At 41.3% G+C, this 21,177-nt stretch overlaps 1 protein-coding gene across 1 annotated transcript in view; it reads right to left on the bottom strand.

The window, feature by feature from the left end:
• Positions 1-21,177, bottom strand: part of sorbs2a (sorbin and SH3 domain containing 2a) — a 61,286-nt gene that overhangs the window by 13,580 nt on the left and 26,529 nt on the right. Inside the window, exons 8-23 of the mRNA XM_056256749.1 lie at positions 18,913-18,979; positions 18,740-18,790; positions 17,467-17,671; positions 17,266-17,380; positions 15,077-15,160; positions 10,428-10,484; positions 9,015-9,061; positions 8,217-8,392; positions 5,729-7,411; positions 4,834-4,895; positions 4,468-4,514; positions 3,646-3,760; positions 3,423-3,551; positions 3,145-3,315; positions 2,214-3,038; positions 449-1,288 (exon numbers count right to left, since the gene is read on the bottom strand). Coding sequence (XP_056112724.1) covers positions 449-1,288; positions 2,214-3,038; positions 3,145-3,315; positions 3,423-3,551; positions 3,646-3,760; positions 4,468-4,514; positions 4,834-4,895; positions 5,729-7,411; positions 8,217-8,392; positions 9,015-9,061; positions 10,428-10,484; positions 15,077-15,160; positions 17,266-17,380; positions 17,467-17,671; positions 18,740-18,790; positions 18,913-18,979 — 4,674 coding nt within the window. The remainder of the gene's footprint in view (positions 1-448; positions 1,289-2,213; positions 3,039-3,144; positions 3,316-3,422; positions 3,552-3,645; positions 3,761-4,467; positions 4,515-4,833; positions 4,896-5,728; positions 7,412-8,216; positions 8,393-9,014; positions 9,062-10,427; positions 10,485-15,076; positions 15,161-17,265; positions 17,381-17,466; positions 17,672-18,739; positions 18,791-18,912; positions 18,980-21,177) is intronic.

Genomic DNA, 21,177 nt, shown 5'->3' on the forward strand with positions numbered 1-21,177 from the left:
TTTAATTCCCTCGTAATTTTAAATCAAAATAACTTCCCCTCCCTCTCACAACAACATCTCTTCTCTGATGGGCTGGACAACCTGTCACTCACATGAGATCACAACAAGAGCGAACAACAACGATCCAATCAGTTTCTGATGGAAAAATTCAAGTCCCGTCCTACATTTTTTCTTGTTTGAGAAGCCATTTCAATTAGATATACTACAATAGGGAAGAAAAGACCATCATAAAGTCTTGTCATTTGTATTAAATTAATATGTTTCTATTGCTCACATATTTACATAGCCTTTATGGTTTTTTTTCTGAAGGTTCGGGGTTAATTTCCACAAATGAAATGACTATTAATGTTTGCTTAATGTCAAAATAATTCTACATGTCGCACATCAATACACACGTGCATGCACCACACATCACCCCTGAAACCACTGTTTTGTACATTCTTTTTACCTTAATCTTAGGAGACCGAGGCTGTGAACGTGGGGAGAGAGGAGAAATAGATGTAGAGGATGGGGGGATGGATGGTGAGGGCTGAGTGGAGACTACAGGTACAGAGGAGGGAGGATATGAGGAAAGGAGTGTAGGAGAACTGGGAGGAGAAAGTGGAATTTCAGGAGATGGGATGCGGTTTGAAGAAGATGGAGGAGGAGAAGGAGTGGAGGGTGGCGAGGCTGGAATAGTTGTAAGAAGAGGCTGGCAGGAGGAATAAAGAGGTGGATGGAAAGATGGAATAGGGGATAAAGGAGGAGATGGTGGGATTGGCGAGAAACGAGGAGAGGAGGGAGGAGAAGGAGAGTGGGAGGAGGGGATATTTGAGAAAATAGGAGTGGAAGTAGGAGAGGATAGCTGAGGAACAACAGAAGAAAGAAGTGGTTGCGGAAATGAGGGAGGAGGAGGAGATGAAATGTATTGATAATTAGAAGGCAAAGAAGAGGCCGAAGAAGGATAAACGTTAAGAGTCGCTGAAGGAGGAAGAGGAAGAGGGATTGGGGAGTTTGGAGGAGACAGAGGAGGAGAAGTAGGAGTGGAGAGAGAGGGAGGGAGAGGAGAGTCTGAAGGGGAAGAAACAACTGAGGATTGGAGGATAGATGAGGAATAGGGCACCAAAGGAAGAGGTGAAGAAATAGAACATTGAAAAGGTTTGGAAAAAGACGGTGGAGAACAGTGAACACCAGAGGCAGATGATTCAATGTGTGGAGGAGAAAAGCTAATGGAGGACAGAGTAAGGGAGGAATTAGGGGTGGGGGAGGAGGAGAAGGGTAGAGATGGAGTGATGGAGGAGGAGTCAGCCTGGCAAAGAGAAGGACAAAGCTGAAACTACTGAAGTGAACTACTTTTTACAACTGTAAGCCTGACTGTCAAAATTTCACACACAACTAGTGTGACAAAGACTATTTAAAGGGGCCATATCATGGAAAACAGGACTTTCCTTGATCTTTTGAAATGGAATTAAAGTAGACTATATATTTCTATTCAGAAATCTTGCCATATAACCTTCAATGTTTACTTATCTACAACTATTCAGTATCCAGAAGTTTAGCACGTCCAGTAATGGCAAAGTAATAAGGATAACGCAGGATTGGTGAATCTGATGATACCACTCAGGAAACTGGGCATATCTTCATAAATCTTTTTCCAACGGACCCTGACAGAAAAGCCACAACCCATAAATGATAAATACCTATAACAACTATAATCATTCTAATTCTATGAGAAAAGGGAAGTCCACACCACAACTAATGGCTCAGGTGAACGATAACATTGGAATCACTTTCAGAATGTTTTTTTTTTAACTGATGAACAATACAAATTTTGACTGCCAATCAGAATCCCCTTCACTTTAAAATGAGCATTTAAAGTGGCAGACAACAATAACTACAGCGCACACTTATATATTATTACAGAAAGTTATCGTCTGTGGGTGTGTGGATGCTAGTTAACGTTATAGTTATGGTTCTTGGTGTGAAGAGGCTATTAAGGTTCAGATGCAAAACCAGTCTGTTTAAGAAACACTGAAAAACACTATACATATGGACTTCGGAGAATTATTATTATTTTTTACAAATATGTTGGATATGGCCCCTTTAATTTAGTCAAAGAACATGCAAAAAAATTCAGAATTGACAAAAAAATACCATTGAACTTAAGGTTTAAGAGTTTTTTACTCTCGACACACAACCAGACTATCATGCTTCTGTCACACTGCATGTTGCACCTCTTTTTTTGAAACAGCCTCCAAGGCTGATCTGCTGATTGTTTCATCATCCTCTTCCTGTATGTACAACTCCGAAAGCTCCTCCCATTTTAGTGCAGCTACTGGACTGTAAAACTCTGTTTTCTCATTCAAAATGACTGACAGCAGCTCCTCAGCCTTTTTCTCACAGATATCATGATGTTTATCCAATTTATTTTCTGATTTGTGGCTTGAACTGATGGACATAGGCCTATCAGGTAATACATCTTGAATAGCTATGTTTTTCGATCGATTGGCCAATCTGCATTGAAGTTCATTATGGAGTTGATTTTTTAGAAACGTCGACATAAGCTCACCATATGGATCAAGTTCGCTTTTTGGCCTAAATGGGTCATAGTTTTGTTTCAAGCTGTGCTCCTTTACATACATATCTTCTAAGAGCTTTTTGCCATTATGCTCCTTTCGTTTAGTTCTTAACAGCTGTTGATTATAGTCTGTGATCCATTTCATGGGTAAACTGAAAGTTTCTTTTACATCTATGTCTGTTGGTTTATCTCTGTAGATAAGTTCATGGGAAACATTTGAGGACTCTGAAGTGATTGGTCCATGGCTGAAAAAAGGGGAGGAAGGGTTTTGTGGTGGGGTAACCCTTTTCACAAGTGGAGCAGGGGATTTGAGGCCTATGTATTGTAGGTGGTTGGGTAAGGGAGGAGGGGTGGGTGGCACTGGACTGCCACATGAAGTGGTGGACACACCCAATGTGAGGGACAGCCATTCGCTAGTGACCGTTTGAAGGTGTGTCCTAGTGGCAGAATCAAGCCACAGGAAATGGGAGTCTGTATCGTGCTTGAGCAAGGAAGAAAGAAATCAGAAAGACTGGTTTATAAACTTATTGGCTTAAATAAGGTCAGACTTTGTGGGTGTGATGGTCCAAAACTGGTCCAAGACTTACCTTCTGTGCCCTATGTGTGTGTGTTTCTCCTTGGTGACTGGGGCTCTTGGAAGGAGAGCCCTTGATCGCATCGACATAGGACACAGGGAAAATGCCCTGTTTGTTTGAGCCAGGAATCTTTCCCTCATACCAATTCTGATCCACCTTCCTTAGGAGGATCACTCGGTCCCCCTAAAACAGCAAATATGCATGCTTAAAATTAAGGCTAGGGTGAGTTAGTAAGTGCATATTTTAGAGCTTGAGAGATTGTAGGGTGTGTTATAGGTGTTTACACTTGCCTTTCTAAGAGAAAGCTCTACGTTAGTGTCAGCATTGAAGTTGTATCGTGCTATGGCCTCTCCCATATCTCGAACCTGAGCTGGAGGAGGCGGCCTGACAGGCTGCCTCCGCTCTGGAGATGCCACCTTCTGAAGGAGAGAATAAAAGATAGAAAGCAAGAGAGAATACGATTAAGTGTGTGTCAGGGGTTAGTTTAACTCAATAGGTTATATAGACACTGACCTCAACATAAGAGATAGGGAAAATCCCAATCCGACCTCTGTTTTCCCCCTCATACCAGTTACTGTCGATCTGTCTGATGATGTTGACTGCATCCCCTTTCTTAAAGGAAAGTTCCCTGTAAATGCACACACATGTGCAGGCAAAATATGCATTACTTACTTTGTAAGGATAATATATTTATACCTATTTATTCATACATATTTGACACTGAATCTACCTTGTATCGGTCAGTTAAATCTCAACTTACTGATACAACAAATAACAAAAACCTTTCTGTGGTGCACAATGACAGATACCCCTGGGTGATCACAGGCAGGTGCAGGACATACATATTTAGTAAAATGATATATATATATATATATATATATATATATATATATATATACATACATATTTAGTAAAATGATATATATATATATATACTGTATAGTATATGTGTTATTTGCAAGCTGTGGTACTTATCTTTTTTGTTATACAATGTATTTTGGTGACATGCAAATTTCAGGCTGAAATTCATGGGCCTTGAAATTCTCTAATGATTTTATTAGCATGGATTTTCATGCAAGCTGACACTTTCATGCAATGACTGACAGCTCAGAGCTCAATTGCGATGCAGAGACCAATTTCACTTTAGTATGCAGAAGCCAGAGAGCAAAAAAGTGCCACATTACAAAATGCAAAACAAAAGAAAGAACAAGTTTTGAATGGCGGGAGTAAAATTAAATGAATTTTCACAAAAAAGCTGGCACAGCCAATTTTGCAGATTCAAATTCAGTGAGATGCTGTGATGTTATAGTCTCATAGTTTTATATATATACTCACTTGGCAGACTGAGCATTAAAATCATAAATAGCCCTGGCAGACTGTTTCTGATGGAGAAGAGAAGACAATATAAGATAGGTCATCTGCTTAGAGGAGACCTACGAGGCAAGCAAAAAGACCATCAGCTATCCAACATATGTACGCCTAAACCATATTTTCTGAGACCTTAACCAAAATAAAGGTTACAAGATGATGGGATTTATGGCATTGCACAATAAGGATTCAGGATTTGCTCTGATTGGTTCCCATCACCATACATTTACTCTTTAATCAATTATGTTTTCCCTGCAGGTTTCAAATCATGGTTCTAATTAAATAAAAACTAGTTCATGTAAAAATAGATATGAGGGATAGCAACATATCTACCTCTCTTTCTGGAGTGGGTCTTCTGCTTTGTGGTGTGATACGTCCTGTATCAGAGCCCTGATCTGTGGAAGCACAGAGAAAAAGTCAAACGAAAGAAAACACACTTGTGTAGTGTCCATGGTGGCACCACATGCATTCTAGTGCTGTCAAAAGGAAAATGAGACAATTTAAAAATGTACAAATATTTATTTCACATTTGGGGTCGAACAAAAAGTAAGGGATGATCTAGAACAGCACAGTATGACATAAAATGGCATGCGCTTGACATAAAAAGGGCCTAAATACTACAATCATCACAGAACACTGTATTTAACCAAAACTTAACATAGAAAGTACATAAAATAGGAAATAAAAAAGCGGCTTAACAACGGTATTCCATACATCAGCAAATAAAAATAAATAAAAAATCAATGACGGGCAAGGGCACAAAATCAAATCATAAAATTAAACTCAGTAAACACACCATGCATATAGCTAGCCAGACACGAATTGCACCATGAACTGCCAATACTTCTTTTCCACTTGTATAATTGCACAAACAGTATGAACTGCAGGGATGAGACAGGCTTAAAAACAACACTGTTAAATTCTCCATGCATTCATAATGGGAGTTTATGTGTTAGCATTAAATCTAACTATTAGCTAATGTACTAAAAAAGTACAAAATATTGACTATTGTCTAATAAAATATGTTTTAGAATGAGAATGTCCCTCCTCCTAAAAGTAAACCACTGGCAACCGAGTTACCTAATACATTCACATCCGACACTAGGTGCCATGCTGAAGAAGCATGCTGATTATGTAGAAAAGAAGTGAAAGCGTTTGCATGTTTTCGGTTGGATTCTGCAATAATGATACGGAAGGATAAAAACTAAGGATAAAGAACTAGCTGCACCTGAGTAGCAGTGCACATTAGCATTAACATTATGCTGGTTGTTGTTGGAGGCGTCTGCATGATGTTGCTGCTGGTAGGAGGCACATTGGTGGGCTCCATGGTAAGGCTGGTGGACGTGGGGCGAGGAGGGTGAGCCGGACCCTCTTTGAGCCCGCAAGGAGGAGCTACGCTTGGGCACGTCTGGTAGCAACTCTTCCAATAACCGCCGTAATATGCTATCATCTGGCATCCTTGCTGGTCCTTGTCCCTTTTCCGCTCTTATGTGGTCATAAATGTCCTGCAAAGCAGCATCTAAGGCCTCATAAATCGCAGTTTTGGATTTCGGTCGTCCGCTTCTGCAATGTCGTCGTTGGGTCGGCGGGGAGCCTCGTTTCCGGCGGAAAGGCACAGGGCTGACCAGGAAGGCCAGTTTGGAAAGGCCTGACTCACTGGGTGACTGTTGGGCTTGTGGAGATGTAACAGCAGGGTGGGATTCCTGCCGAGCCCTTTCCTGTTGTCGCTCATGTTTTAGCATGGTGGTGAAACGCGTATAGGACGCCGGACAGCGACCCTTACAGGAGCTGATGAGGTGGCGGTGTTGGTAACCTTGACTCTGACCCACACTCTGGTGCATGTGATGGTGGCGGTGGTGATGGTGTCCATGGTGATGGTGTCCATGATGGTGATGTTGCCCAGAACCATAGAAGCTCTCCGATGACGTGAGCGAGCAATGATCCAGGTCGCTCTCGCTACATAGTGAAGACCCTTCTATGTGGATGTCGCTCATTTCGGAGGCACAGGCGTCCTGTTCACTGTCCGAGTAGTCTTGATGCTGCCTCTGGGTTTTCCCATGGATTGGCACCAGGCTATTGATTTCTGGTCCCGGTCTTGGTTGTCCCTCAGGGGGACTTCGAGCTCTTACTGGAGGATCTTCCTCCTCCAAAAGTGATTCAACAGAAAAGCGTCGTTTGGGACAGCTGCTGGCCCTTGAAGACCCTGGTGTGGTGGTGCCCGAAGGGGCATTTTCGTCACCAAGGTCTGGCATGGACTTTGATTTCTGGATCAGCTGTTCATATTCCGATATACGGTTTGGGACCATGTGTTGCGGCACCTCATGACCAAAAGGTGCCCAACCGTGGAGGTTGTGCCTCTGTTGTTGCTGTAGTCGTTCCAACTCGAGGATTCGTGCACGTACAGAACGAATCACCTCTGACGGCAACAGTTGCTCACGGTCTATGTGGTGCATCTTCTTGTAGAGCTGAAGGAAACCTGGAGCATCATGTGCCATCTTACGGCGGTGATGTCGGCGCCCCCTGGGAGATGAGGTAAGACTTTTTACTTGAGGCTTCTGTGGAGCGTCTTCATCGAGCAACGAACCAGCACTTTCCGAGCGAGTGGTAGTCACAGAAGTGGATGCTCTCCCGTCATCACTAGCACCATGTCCATCAGACAACAAGTCATCACAGCTGCGTGATTTGAGCCGTGGTGATGTAGGGGTCATGGCAGATTCATCATCAACGCTACTCCAAGTCTCTGCAGCTTCATGTTGGCCTGTCTGCCAACCGTTCTTGAAGCAGATGGAGCGCTTGGAGCCACGCCAGGTTGGTGTGGAGATAGTGAGGGAGTCTGAGGAGAGATGAGAGGAAGGATGCTCCATACCTGGAGAGCTCATACAGGAGGAGAGTGACTCACTAGCGTCTCCAGCTGTGAATTAAAATAACATCCAACGCAGCATGACAAAGAGGAGACAGGAAAGCTGGTTAGTTAGCTCAGCAGACAGAGATTGATAAAGCGAGATAAAACAGGTATCAGTGAGAAAGTGTCAGTATAGTTATATGAGAAAGAGGACAACATGCAGTCTCACGTAATTATGATTTTCTACAAAGATTCAAACATTTTACAGAATAGGTCTATCTAACCACAAATGTGACCATCTAATGATGACAGAACAAGAGAAAGGAGTATTTTTGGATTTTTAACATAAATCAAACAAAAAATACATTAGGAATTGTTTATAAACTATTCAACCAAGAAATTGTAATAGAACAAATCCATTAAACAGTTATTCTGCCGAAAAAAATGTTGCAATAATTTAATATCCCATGAAGGCCCAGGTATAATTCATTTTCAGCGTTCCGCTCTGTCTCGTGCACAGTCGAGAGCAAGAGCCTTTCAAAGTAGACTCCTTTGACCGTGTGTGTGGAAAGACACTATATGGCGCGTGCACACTATCTAGTGTACTTTGTTTTCAAGTGCTCAAGTCACTTGCATATGTGCTGTTGTACACGCACTGTTCGCACAGTCACACAAATTAGGACGGTGTGCGCAGACATCCGCAGACCCTCCTGATGATGGTAAATACGTCACACGGACAGTGTGCGGACCGTCGCAGAACATAGACGGCTAAAGTATACTTTGGGCTTAAGGCATTGATGCATGATCAACAAGATTCGTTTAGTCTAACACCTTCTATTCACATGTGTAGTTGTGTGAGAGTGTCGGAAATTACCTTTGGCTCTGGATGGTGAGGAGGGGGAGGAACGTATGGTAGGCTTCTTCAATGTCTGTGCTTTATGGGAATCCAGAGGGCGGGAAGATACTTGACTGGCATTCTGCTCACTTCCTGTGTTGGCTTGAGTGACAGATGGTTCTGACTTTCGCCTTTTCCTGTAGTCACTTGCAAAACTAAAATTCAAAGATCAAAAATGACACTAAACTTGTTACATAGTATGTAAACAAGATTACAGAGAAATAATTTATTCTTATGCCTAAAAAACTCACAATTAAGGGAATAACTGTGTAATTGCAATGATTCTTAAAAAACAGTGCATAAACCAAATGAATAAACTGTTTATGCTATTTTGAAAAATGTAAACACCACCCAGAATTAGTCAGAAAGTGGACAACATACTCTAGTACAAATATTGACGATGACAGTCTGATTACAGGGTTTTCTATGCATTAAACAATTCTAAAACAGGGTTCTCATATCATGTACTCTATAGATGCGCCATATGAACAACAGCATGTGTCACTGAGCTAGAGATCATCTGAGAGCAGTAGGAGGTATAAAGAATGCTTAACACTCCAATGCACATACCATTATTGTATGTCGCATTCATATATACTGTACACACTAAAGTGACTAAAATAAAGAGTGGCAGAGCTTTTAAAACATGATGAACAAATAAAATTAGACAGAGGATGCTCAGTTTCTATCCTCCAATGGATATCCAATAAGCATCTCTCTGCGAAATGAAAGAACCTGAGTGAGAAAATAAGATATATGAATGAAAGGGGAGCTTACCTTGAAGGCCCATCAGGCTGTTCGGAAGGCGAGAGATAGAGGGATGACTGAAAGAGAGCAGACAATAAAAGGGAAGAGTGAGATCCATGGGAACAAAGAAGTGTAACGCACCCGTCCTGTGCCTCGCTCACAACCTTCCCCCCGCATGCGCAAAGAAAACGAAGACTGACAAGGGTTCCACATCTCTCTATCCCACCTTGAAGGACTGTGTAAATGAACTGTGACCTCCTGTAAGAATAAAAAAGGGGACAGGGCCCCACAGAAACCAGAGCCCAACAAAAGCCAGCTAAAAAAGCAGTACAGATCTAGAGGCTGCACGTGGCACCAGGTCACAAGAAGCCCAGTCTATTATGTTATCCAAGATCGCCACGCCTCCTTTCCTTTGACACAGCCTGGGGTGAATTACAACAAATCTGAGCACAATACAGCAGTCTCTGCTGTTCATTCTGGCTTAGCCATGCGACTTGGATCAGAGAAAAGAAAGGAAAGCAAATCATAACACCGCTTTTTTACACCAATGCTGATCCAAGCCAGATAGGAAAATAAATAAAAAGCCAAACCAAAGGCGCATTTCACTTGTGAGCATGTAACTCTTCTCAAACAACATATTTTGAAAGAAAGAAAGAAAGAAAGAAAGAAAGAAAAACCTTACAACACAAACATTACCTCATGCACATGAACACATTCATTTATCAGAGGAAATTCTAAGAAGACCCCGCAAATTTCCAAAGAAATTATGGGGATAGTTCACCCAAAAATTAAAATTCTGTCATCATTTACTCACCCTCATGTTGGTCTAAACCTGTGATTTACTTTCTTCTGTAGAATATAAATTAAGATACTTTGAGAACTATTGTTCATACAATGGCAGTCAATCATCACCAAAACTGTTTGGTTACCAACATTTTTTCTAAATATCTTCTTTTTGGGTGAACTATCCCTTTAAGACTAAAATCTTAAAACTGGGGGAAGAGGAAGTAAACCTGACAGCAAGTAACAAAATAATACAAAAGGACATTCTAATAAAAAAAGTTATGAAAAAACATTTTAAACCACAAAATGCATATGTGAGTGTTAAAGTTTCGGCATATTTTCTCATATTTTTCAGTAGTGTTTTCATCTGAGATAGCCTCAATTAAAGTGACCTTTATCATGTTAACTAATTATTTCACATTTAATTTTACATTTGTTTTATTTGTATAGTTTACATAAGAATCCACATATGTGGGTCAAACTGATTTTCAGTTGCCATCTGGAAAATAAATGATGGGGCAGGAGTAAAAGTGAAAGGAAATGAGAAAGATGAAGATATAGATAATAGATGACAAAGTGAAAAGCAGAACAGCAAATTGTAGGACGAGCAAAGAAACCAGCAAAGGAAGGATGAATGGATGGACAGGAAGGTAGATTTACCTGTGCCACAGCATGTGTGGAGTAGTCAGGATTATAATCCAACCTCTTTTTAGGAGGCTGAATACCCCGCCACCCAAACGAACGAACGAACAGCACAGCACAGAGGTGAAGAGGTGAAGATGAGGTGGAGAACCAGGTGCATCATGGGAAAAAGACACATGTGGAGAGAGTGAGAACATTAGGACATGGAGAAACGTACTCGGTTACTGACGTAACCTCGGTTCTCTCTAGAAGAGGGAACGAGTACTGCGTAATATCTTACGCTAGGGGGAAAACCTCTTTTCCACAAGATATTGAAGCCAAAAATTATCCTTAATTTTGAATTAATGTAAAACGCGTTGCGGCAGCATGCAGACATAGGCAAGACGGCTTGCGTGCCTATTGGCTGTCCTGCGGCAACTGCAGCAGCCTATCGAGAGAGGCCCTTGGTGACGTCAGATCCAATGGGGGTGCTTCCCGCCCACTACGTCACCTCCCGCCAAAGCGGGCGTGGCCTGGGCCTAAAAATATAGCTCGATGGGCTGATATAATCTGATTTTTCATCGCCGAAGCGAAGCTCACCCATCGCTGGATCAGGAGTGAAGAAGCCGCACCGTCTGAGAAAAGCTTTCTGCGGGACGAGCCTTTGCATCTGAAGCCGCTGGCCTTCATCTTGCCACCTTCAGTCGCCGTACCTGCTACGCTTTCCGGCGTTTATATCCTTTTACTCTGAGGAGTGTGTGTTCGCCGCTGCGACTCACGCTCTCTCTATCTAAAAGAGCAGCGTCTTTTTAAAGATGCCTCGTTCCCTCTTCTAGAGAGAACCGAGGTTACGTTAGTAATCGAGTATGTTCTCTTACGAGAGGTTCTCTCGTACTGCGTAATATCTTACGCTAGGGGAACACAGTGTAAAACGCCGTGCGTGCTGGGATCCAACACCAAAGTCCCAAGGGCAGGTGCCCGGGGCTCATATAGTGCAAAATCACCAGGGACTCACAAAGAGTCTGAGAAGAGAGGCTAGAAGCGTCATTCCCAATAAGTTAGCGTCCTAAGGGAGCTAATCACATCAACAGTGTTCCACACAGTCAGGGTGAAAATGTTCGGCCTGAACTGGGTAACGGTATGGGTCTTACTTTTGCCCATGGAGTTATTTTATCGATCAGCGAGCGGTGCTCAAGTGGTTGTAGTATTCTGAACCGAAGCAACGGGGCAGACAATACTGATTTTTAGACCGAAAGTAGTTTAGCCTGTAAGGCGGGAACCTCTAGGTTATAAAACCTTATAAATGTAGACGGGGAGGCCCAGCCTGCCGCCATACAGATATCCTGCAAGGTAATCAAGCTAGACCAAGCCCACGATGAGGCCATGCCTCTTGTGGAGTGCGCTCTAACACCTAAAGGACACTTCAAGCCTTTAGACGTGTATGCCAGCGCTATGGCATCAACTATACATCTGGATAGGCTCTGTTTCAATGCGGCTAGTCCCTTAGCACGTCCGCTGAATGAAACGAAGAGCTGCTCAGTCTGTCTGAAAACAGACGAGCGAGACACATAAGCTCTTAATGCCCTGACTGGGCAAAGGAAGCTTGCGTCCTTTTCCTCGTTGTAAACCGGCAGGGCAGACAGGTAAATAACCGGAGCCCTGAACGGTGTGTTGAGGGATTTAGGCACCTATCCGTGTCTTGCTTTGAGTATGACTTTCGAGTCATTTGGCCCAAATTCCAGACACGTCACGCTTACTGAGAGCGCTTGTAAATCCCCTATGCGCTTCACTGAAGCAAGAGCCATAAGAAACACTGTCTTGAACGACAGATGTTTCATGTCTGACAAATGGATTGCCTAGAACGGGGCACCTTTCATGGCTTCCAAAACCGTCGAACGGTCCCACATGGGGACTGAAGGGGGTCTGGGAGGATTCAGCCTCTTAGCTCCCTTAAGGGAGCGGCTGACCAGATCGTTCTTCCCCAGTGACTGGCCAGTCGAGGGTTTTGTAAACGCTGCTATGGCCGCCACATAAACTTTGAGCGTGGATGGGGTTCTGCCCTTATCCAGTAGCTCTTGAAGGAAGGAGAGAACTTCCGTAACCCTGCAGTCTAGTGGTGAAAAGCCTCGAGCTTTGCACCAGCCAGAAAACACAGACCATTTTGAAAAATAGAGTCGTCTTGTAGACGGCGCTCTGGCCTGCGTGATCGTGTTTAACACTCCCTCCGGAAGGTTTGCGGGTACCCGTTGATGGCCCATGCGTGCAGGGACCACAGCTCCGGGCGAGGATGCCAAATAGAGCCCTTGGCCTGAGAGAGGAGGTCTTTCTCGAATCAGGGAAAACGGATGCTCAGTGCTACTTGTGGCTCCGCTCTGGAAAAACCAGGCTTGGTTCCCAGTTCTGATGCAGCTGACAAGCACTGCCCCATGGCCAGCTTCTTCAACTTCTTCTCTTTAGCACCGTCCACCACGGAGAATGCTGCTGAGACAGAGGTACGCGGTCCCTTTGCAGGAAAACATCCATCCAGTCGGCTCGCCACGGCCTTTGAGAGCAGACGCATCAGCTCGGATTCGATGCTGGCCCGTTTCCCTGACGACTCGCGGGCAGAGGGGGGAAGGTCCACAGAGCTCGCCCAATCCTCACTGTCCGACGCCAGGATAGAGCAGCTGGCCTCCTCTACAGATGCAGCTATCTCGTCATCATTAATGGCGGAAGCGGCGGCGGACGGCGGCCGTTTGTCCGTTGGTGAGCGACTTGAGTGAAGCTGGTGAAGCTGGCGGGCGAACCGGTGAGCTTTCACGGGCTGGAGAAGGCTTGGGAACCCGCTGAGTACGGCGCTTTTTACGGCGCGGCACTATAGAGGGCGGAAGAGCAGACTCTGAGAAAAAATGCCAGGCGAGTCCCCAGAGTCACCATGGGCAATAGCTTGCAATGATGGCAGCCGCCATCAGCGAGCACGAGAGCTGCATGATCCTTACCCAGGCAGGTGAAATGGCGGTCCCCGTCGCTGAGTGCGGCTCGGCACAAGCCACGGGAACGAGGCATCTTTAAAAAGAAAAGATGCCGCAGAAAGCTTTTCTCAGACGGCGCGGCTTCTTCACTCCGGATCCAGCGATGCGTGAGCTTCGCTGAAGAGATGAAAAATCAGATTATATCAGCCCATCGAGCTATATTTATAGGCCCAGGCCACCCCCGCTTTGGCGGGAGGTGACGTAATGGTGACGTAGTGGTGACACTACTTCGCGTAGTGGTGACGCGAAGCGCCCCCATTGGATCTGACGTCACCAAGGGCCTCTCTCGATAGGCTGCTGCAGTTGCCGCAGGACAGCCAATAGGCACGTGAGCCGTCTTGCCTATGTCTGCATGCTGCCGCAATGCGTTTTACATTAATTCAAAATTAAGGATCATTTTTGGCTTCAATATCTCGTGGAAAAGAGGTTTTCCCCTAAGCGTAAGATATTACACAGTACGAGAGAACCTCTCGTAAGAGAACAGAGATCACACAAAACACGTAAACAAACAAAGGGTGAATACTAGTGTTTTTCTTTCGAAAATCGACTACAGTGCCCACACATGCTCCACCTACAGTACCTTACACACACTGACGATTGTGTGTACACATATAATACACGCAACGATGAAACTACAAAAGGCTTCACACATATTTTTTCACGCCAGAAATTGTGTTCTAGAAGCTGGAGGAACTGTGCATAATATCTCATTTATTACCATACAGTGGCCTCCAAGATATATGGACACTTGAGCCACACATCACACATTTTTATGCATTTCATTGCATTAGATAACATATAATAATGACAATACCTAATGACATTATTTTTGCAATGGCATTTGCAACTAGTGGATGTGCACTACCATTATACTTAAAAAAAGGTTAATTTGGTTACATCCTAGTATAGTGCATGGTCAAGTATATTAGAGAACGCCAGGTTTTGAGTGTCTGAATACGTTTTACAATTTTGTACAGTGTATCTATTGTTTTAACATTTAGAACTTCTTGATGTGATATTGTTCAGCTTGAAAAGTACAACGTTTATATGTGGATTAAGTGTAAAAATCATTTTTAGGGCCACTGTATCTGTTCATCTTTCTCATGAAAAGAGTTAGACATGTCAAGAGTGTTTTCTGCACAGGTTCTGCAGCTATAAGAGCTGTAAGCTGTATAATAAGAGCATGTGTGTGATACAGCAAACAGAGCCAAAGCAAAAACACAGTGTTTCACACTAAAAGTTAAAAGTGATTAAAAACTAATCAAATTCCTCTTAAAACAACACGGTACCCCATAAACAGAGCACAAGTACAGACAATGTTGCTCTTTCTGTGAGTGTTTTGAGAACAGAGCATGATTATTTACTTGTCTTGGGACACTAGCCTTGGGGTTTAACATCAGACATATGATGTCTGACCTGCTGCCTCTAGCATGTTATTGTGCTAATTGTTATTGTGGTGATGTTAAATGCCATTTGACTGTTTTCAGTGTGCAAACACAGATTCATTGGTCAAATAAGTGTTTTTAAAGCCACAAGTCAGAAATTTAACTACAACACACACACACACACACACACACACACACACACACACACACAGACGCTTGTCATGACACAACAGCATTTGTGCCGGATTAAAGCCTACAGCATGCCAACCTGCCGCACCCTCATTCAACTTACCGGCCGTCCAAACTCCAATTCGGAAAAGAATTTAAACCAAGGCTCGTTCTCTAAATCTATGTCATCTGGGTTTAAATCAAACGTCTGGAGCAAGAAGCAACATGGAAGAATAGAGGTAAACAGAGAGGAAAACAATGAGAGGAAAAGAGAGATGCAATCAGCATTAGGACCAAAATATGCTGCAAGGCATGTTGGGTAAAGAACAGAAGAGGATGATGTTGTGGGTCATCAACACATTTTCTTTCACACATAAAATATGCAACATCAAATCATAACAATACTTAGGACGTAAAGGTATAGTCCACCACAAAAAAGAAAATTCTGCCATCATTTACTCACCCTCATGTCATTCCAAACCTGTATGACATACTTTCTTCTGTGCAACACAAAATAATATAATTTGATGAATGTTGATAACCAAACAGTTTTGGTTCCCCTCGACTTCCATATGGGCAAAAAACAAACTAACAACGGAAGTCAATGGGAACCAAAAGTGTTTAGTTGTCAACATTCCACAAAAAAAAGTATTTCATTTGGAACAACATTAGGGTGAGTAAATGATGACAGACTTTTCATTATCGGTTGGAATTGTGCCTCTCAGTACTGTCCAGAAGGGGGAGACATCATGCTTTTTCCTCTCGTCTCTCTCTCTAAAGTCTTTTTCTCTCATCCTCGAGCTATGTCAGACCATGCTGAGAAAGCTGCCCACTCATTTTGCCACCTGGGACATCTCCCACTGCCACATCCACAGCATTTGTGCTGAGGGCAGTGCTGTGATTCAACCTCCTGACATTTCTATCCCATTGTTCCGTGTGAACCGAGCCGCTGGCTACATCTGCGCCGCTTTGTCTGACACCCTTCCAGCTTTTTACATCTGCAATGCTAAACAAAAGTTCAACTGCTCTCAAATGAGACATATAACAACTGAGGAAAATCCTCAACTGAGCCATTTTGTTTGTGCCTTTTTTCACTGTTGACAAATACAGTAGAAAGAAAGAGACATTATTAAGGGAAGAATGGAATTAGGACATGCTACATTGCTGGCAAAATTCAAACCTGCATCGTTCACATGAATACCGACTTAATGTTAACCACAGCACAATATAGCTCCAATTGATTGTTTTTATTGCAAACCTTTACCAATATTTTACCTACTACATGAACTAATAGACAAAGCAAAAAAAAGCTTGCTATAGCACCACATTGCTCTTGATAAGCAAACTCATGGCTGATGGTCCAATATTTGGTCAAATAATCCATGAAAACCCAGCCTTAACACATGTCCAATCATCTGGCTGGAAAACTGCAGTTCGACATTGTCAGATAGGCCTGTGAGCGTCAATTTTATAAAGGTGAATTCAAGCACAAACAATGAAAAAATCAATGAAATTGAGATTTTCCTCAATGTTTGCTTTGTGATTTATTTTTTATTATGTTTTTGAAAGAAGTCTTTTATGCTCACCAAGGCTGCATTTATTTTAAAATAAATAAATAAAATAATAAATAAATAAATAAATTATATATATATATATATATATATATATATATATATATATTTTTTTTTTTTTTACATGAAATATTATTACAATTTAAAATAACTGGTATCTATTTTAATATATTATAAAATGTCATTTGGGCAAAGAATAGGAAAAAAAAATCTGATTAAAAAATAATTAAATTATTAAATTATTAAAAACAATTCAACATACAGAAATCAAAGGAAAAGTTAACTGAAAACTAAATTGTCCCAAATGATTAGTTCACTCACTTATACTTAAATCTAAATATAATTTAATTTATTTCAAACAACATATTGTAGAAAAATGTTTAGGGTGTTAGTTTTACACACTTAACAAAAAAGTTGACACAAAAAGCACCATAAAAGTGGTCCATATGATGTGTGCACTGAGGTTATGATAACTTTGAGGAACAGACCACAATTTTTTTCGTTATTCAGTCTCTGCTGACAGAGCAATTTAATCCAGGACAAGGCCTAATCCGTGTAGGAGACTGACCCTGTCTATTTGATTTTGTGATTAAATAGACTGGAACAGCACTGAATTACTCTAAAATGAAGGAGAACCCAAGAACAGAATTTCCTTTAGACCTTTGAAACCATGAGTCCATGTTATGTGGGGATGTTTATGCCAGTTTAAATTAAATGAACAACAATAAGTATGATCACTCACAGGCCTTTCTTGCTCGAGGATGGAGGATTTTCCAGGCTCATACTCAAAGATGCTCCGTGGTTCCGCCCGATATTTACGAGTGTCCACTTTACGATCTGGAGGACCCCACTCATTTCTGCAGATAATAATGGCAATAAGAACCAATCAGAGTGGTCGGGCACCTTTGAAACGGAGCTCATTGCATGAGTTTGGGTGTCTTACGGGTCGTGTGAAAACTCCCTCTCTCTGTCCATGTCCCGCGAGCGGAGCTGAAGGAGTGAAGGCATGGGAGGGGGTGGTGGGGGCACAGGTGACTGTGAGAGCTCCCGATGGGTGGCACCGCCTGGCGTGTCTGAGGTATTTCTAGAGAGAGGCCGGTACGTGTGTGTTCGAGGGGGTGGGTGTGCATGGACAGGAGGGTAGTTGTCTAAGAAAGAGGCACGAATATCACAGTGATATGACAGATCAACAAAACAAATGTAAAGTGGCTAAATTAGAGCAAAACATAAAATATATGAACGTACACTACTATTCAAAAGTTTGGGGGTAGATTTTTTAAAAGAAGTATATTATGCCAACGCCAGTTACATGATCAAAAATACAGTAAAAACAGTAGTATTGTGAAATATGACTACAATTCAAAATACCTATTTTCTATTTGAATATATTTCAAAATGTAATTTATTCCTATGATAGTAAAGCTGAATTTTCATCAGCCATTACTCCAGTCTCCAGTCACATGATCCTGAAGAAATCATTGTAATATTATGATTTGGTGCTCAAGAAACATTACTTATTATCAATGTTGAAAAAGGTTGTGCTGCTTAATATTTTGTGGAAACAGCAATACATTTTTTTTCAGGATTCTTTGATGAATTGAAAGTTCAAAAGAACTGCGTTTATTTGAAAAATATTTTGAAACATTTGAAACGTTTCTACTGACAAATTTGATCAATTTGATCAATGCATTCTTGGCTGAATAAAAGTAATAATTTATTTCAAAAAACAAATCTTACTGACCTCAAACCTTTAAAAGGTAGTGTATGTTATATGATAAATTATAAAAAAATAAAAATAAAAAGGGGTTTATTTTAAAGAAATATCAGCAAATATCACAAAATAGCTTTTTAGGTTTTAAAAAAAACTAAATATATAATATTATAAAATAATATATTTATTGTTCACAAACAATACAATTTGGCACTTTCTAGATGCCAACTCTTTATTCTATTTTTAACACGATTGTAACTCAAATTGAATTTCCATTTTTGTTAATGTGGTAGGTATGTACTGTATATGCATATAAAAAAAGAATTACATCTAAATAGTTATATTGTACAATTTAATACCCTAAAAACTAAAAAACACTTCGTATATGCAACGCAGAAACACAGAGAGATGATTGAGACTTTTATCACACTATTACACTGTTAGATTTTAAGCAAGCAGATGGAAGATGGAAGTTTACATCAGCTCTTCAGATTTCAGATCTTACCATTGTTTATGACAGTATATGTTGCATTATATGTGTCTGCATAGTCATCGTCTGTTAAAACAGAATTACACAGTTAAGCAAAAAAAGTCTAAAAATACAGTATGTGTTTGTCAGTTTAAATGAATACTCCAGGATATGTTCTATTATCCTCCCACTCACTCCATCATACACACCTGCTTTATGAACCATGTGAATCTGTTTGAACATGGTCTTGTACCAGTCCTTGGGTCTGTCCACAGTCTAAACAGAAGCACACACATACACACACAGAAACGAGCAGCCTTGTCAGTTTGTTGGTTAAGCGCACAAAAAGCTAACAGCATTTGTCATTACCTGACAACCAACAAAATCACCAGAGCACAGAGAGAGAAACAGACAGGGAGTATCATAGTAACCTGCCAGCAAAGAGCCAGGAATGTTCTCTTCTGCTCACAAACACACACATTCATAGACAGTCTGAACTGCTGTGAGCTCAAAAGCATTCCTCTAACCACAATAAGAGGATCAAATGTCAAAACAACTCGGACACAAATCAAGAAAAATGCCCTCAAAACAGATCATTAACAGCTATTCGTTGTTTTAAACAATCAGTGACAGTAAGCAGATGTCATACTGTTTAAACTCTCCATCAAATCAAAATGGACAATTCTTATTTTTTATGGAATATTGCAGTATTTATTATAAATGATTTATCCGTGCACGTCTTTCTTTTTCTTACTTACTTACTTCGAAATTCTTGTGCCTTCATAATCTTTAATCAAAATAACTTCTCTCTCTTGCAGCAACATCTCTTCTCTTCTGTGATGATGTGTTTACTGGTATAGTAGGGGCAACCTACTCACATAAGATTATAGCAACAGCAAACGACAATGATCCAATGATCCTATCAATTCCTGATGGACAAAATCATGACCAGCACTACATTTTTTCTTGTTCAAGAAGACGTTTCACTCGGATAAATGTTACAATAGGGAAGAAAAGACTATTGCAACTTCCGTTTCATGCGACTTGAAAAAGAGGATGAGTGTTTGTTTTTGTTCTGTTACTAACAATATGCACTGTGATATTGCAACAAATAATAAAAGATCATAAATCTCAGTTTTTTACTAACCAACCACAACCGTGACAAGAACATTCTGTTGATTATTGGTGTATTATTTAGGTTATTTAGCACCGTGTACTCTAAACTGGTTCAAAAACCTGCTTCATAACACTATATTTATATAAACAGTTCAAGAAACACAATTAATATGGAGTAACTTGCATTTTAGAAAATATTGGCAGTTACTTTGTGTATTTTGCCATCAAAAATAGTACTAAAGAAATTCAAAACAGACTCAACCACTCGCATCTCCGAGCAACAGTTGCTTCTCTCTGGAACGAATCAGTGTTTTGAATGAATTGGTTCAATAAATGGTTCAATGACTCGCTCCTCAAGAGAGTCCTGATCATATCACATGCTGCAGTTCATTGTGGACATTAAGGATCTACTTGCATAAGTCACATTTATTAACAATATAATCAAAACAACAAACAAGCAGGAGGACAAGCGAATCAGAGAAACTCAAGAGAACAGCAACCAACATAACATAGACGAGAACGGACAAATATCAACTAAAACTGAGGGCTATTTATACACAGATTAAGGCTATGTTCACCCTGTCAGTTCAAATCCGATTATTTGTGTATATGATTGGAATTTGATATAAATTATTGACTGTCCACACTGTGTATCGCAACTGTTCAGATCTGATTTGTTTTTCCGAAATATCTGCATTGGTTTCTATGGCAATGATGTTGCGTTGGTAGGCATAAGGCAAAAACAACAATGTGCAATTGGAGGATTTTGCAATCCAGATGTTGTCTTATTTACAACATGACAATATGTAGCCGCACTGGACTACTACGTCTTCAGAGGCAGATGCAGAAACGTAGGAGGCTGGTATGCACAGCTTTAGTCTGTGCTGTCGTCTCTGCCGGTCTCAAAACATGTCTTCATTGTAATGTAATTTTCTGCTTGACTGCTCAACAACACAACCTTGTTTGATAGTGACTTTCAGCATTATTTCCTATACTGTAACAACGTCTGATATGTTTACATTTTACGTCACGTGAGAAAGTGACGTAAACAACGCAAAATGTGATTAGAGTGGTCAGACTGAAATGGATTTACAGAAATGCAATTTGAATAGGATTTCAAACCACACTAGCCTGACTACGTCAGACTTCGTACTTCCGCTCAATTTCATTTCGCTTCTGTACTTAGTCTGAGACATCGACATGTCTCTCAGTTTTCCTCCGGCCTGAAAACAGCCGGCCAATCAACGAACAGAGGGCGGGCTGAGAGCCGTGACGTAGACGCTAAGCGCCGATTGGGGAAATCGAAAACGACCGCGGATATGGAGACACGGGATGCAATTCGCTCTGCTATGGAGAAT

The sequence above is a fragment of the Rhinichthys klamathensis genome, unplaced genomic scaffold (assembly GCF_029890125.1).
Source record: "Rhinichthys klamathensis goyatoka isolate OS25496 unplaced genomic scaffold, OSU_Roscu_1.1 h1tg000133l_1, whole genome shotgun sequence".
Classification (NCBI taxonomy): domain Eukaryota; kingdom Metazoa; phylum Chordata; class Actinopteri; order Cypriniformes; family Leuciscidae; genus Rhinichthys; species Rhinichthys klamathensis.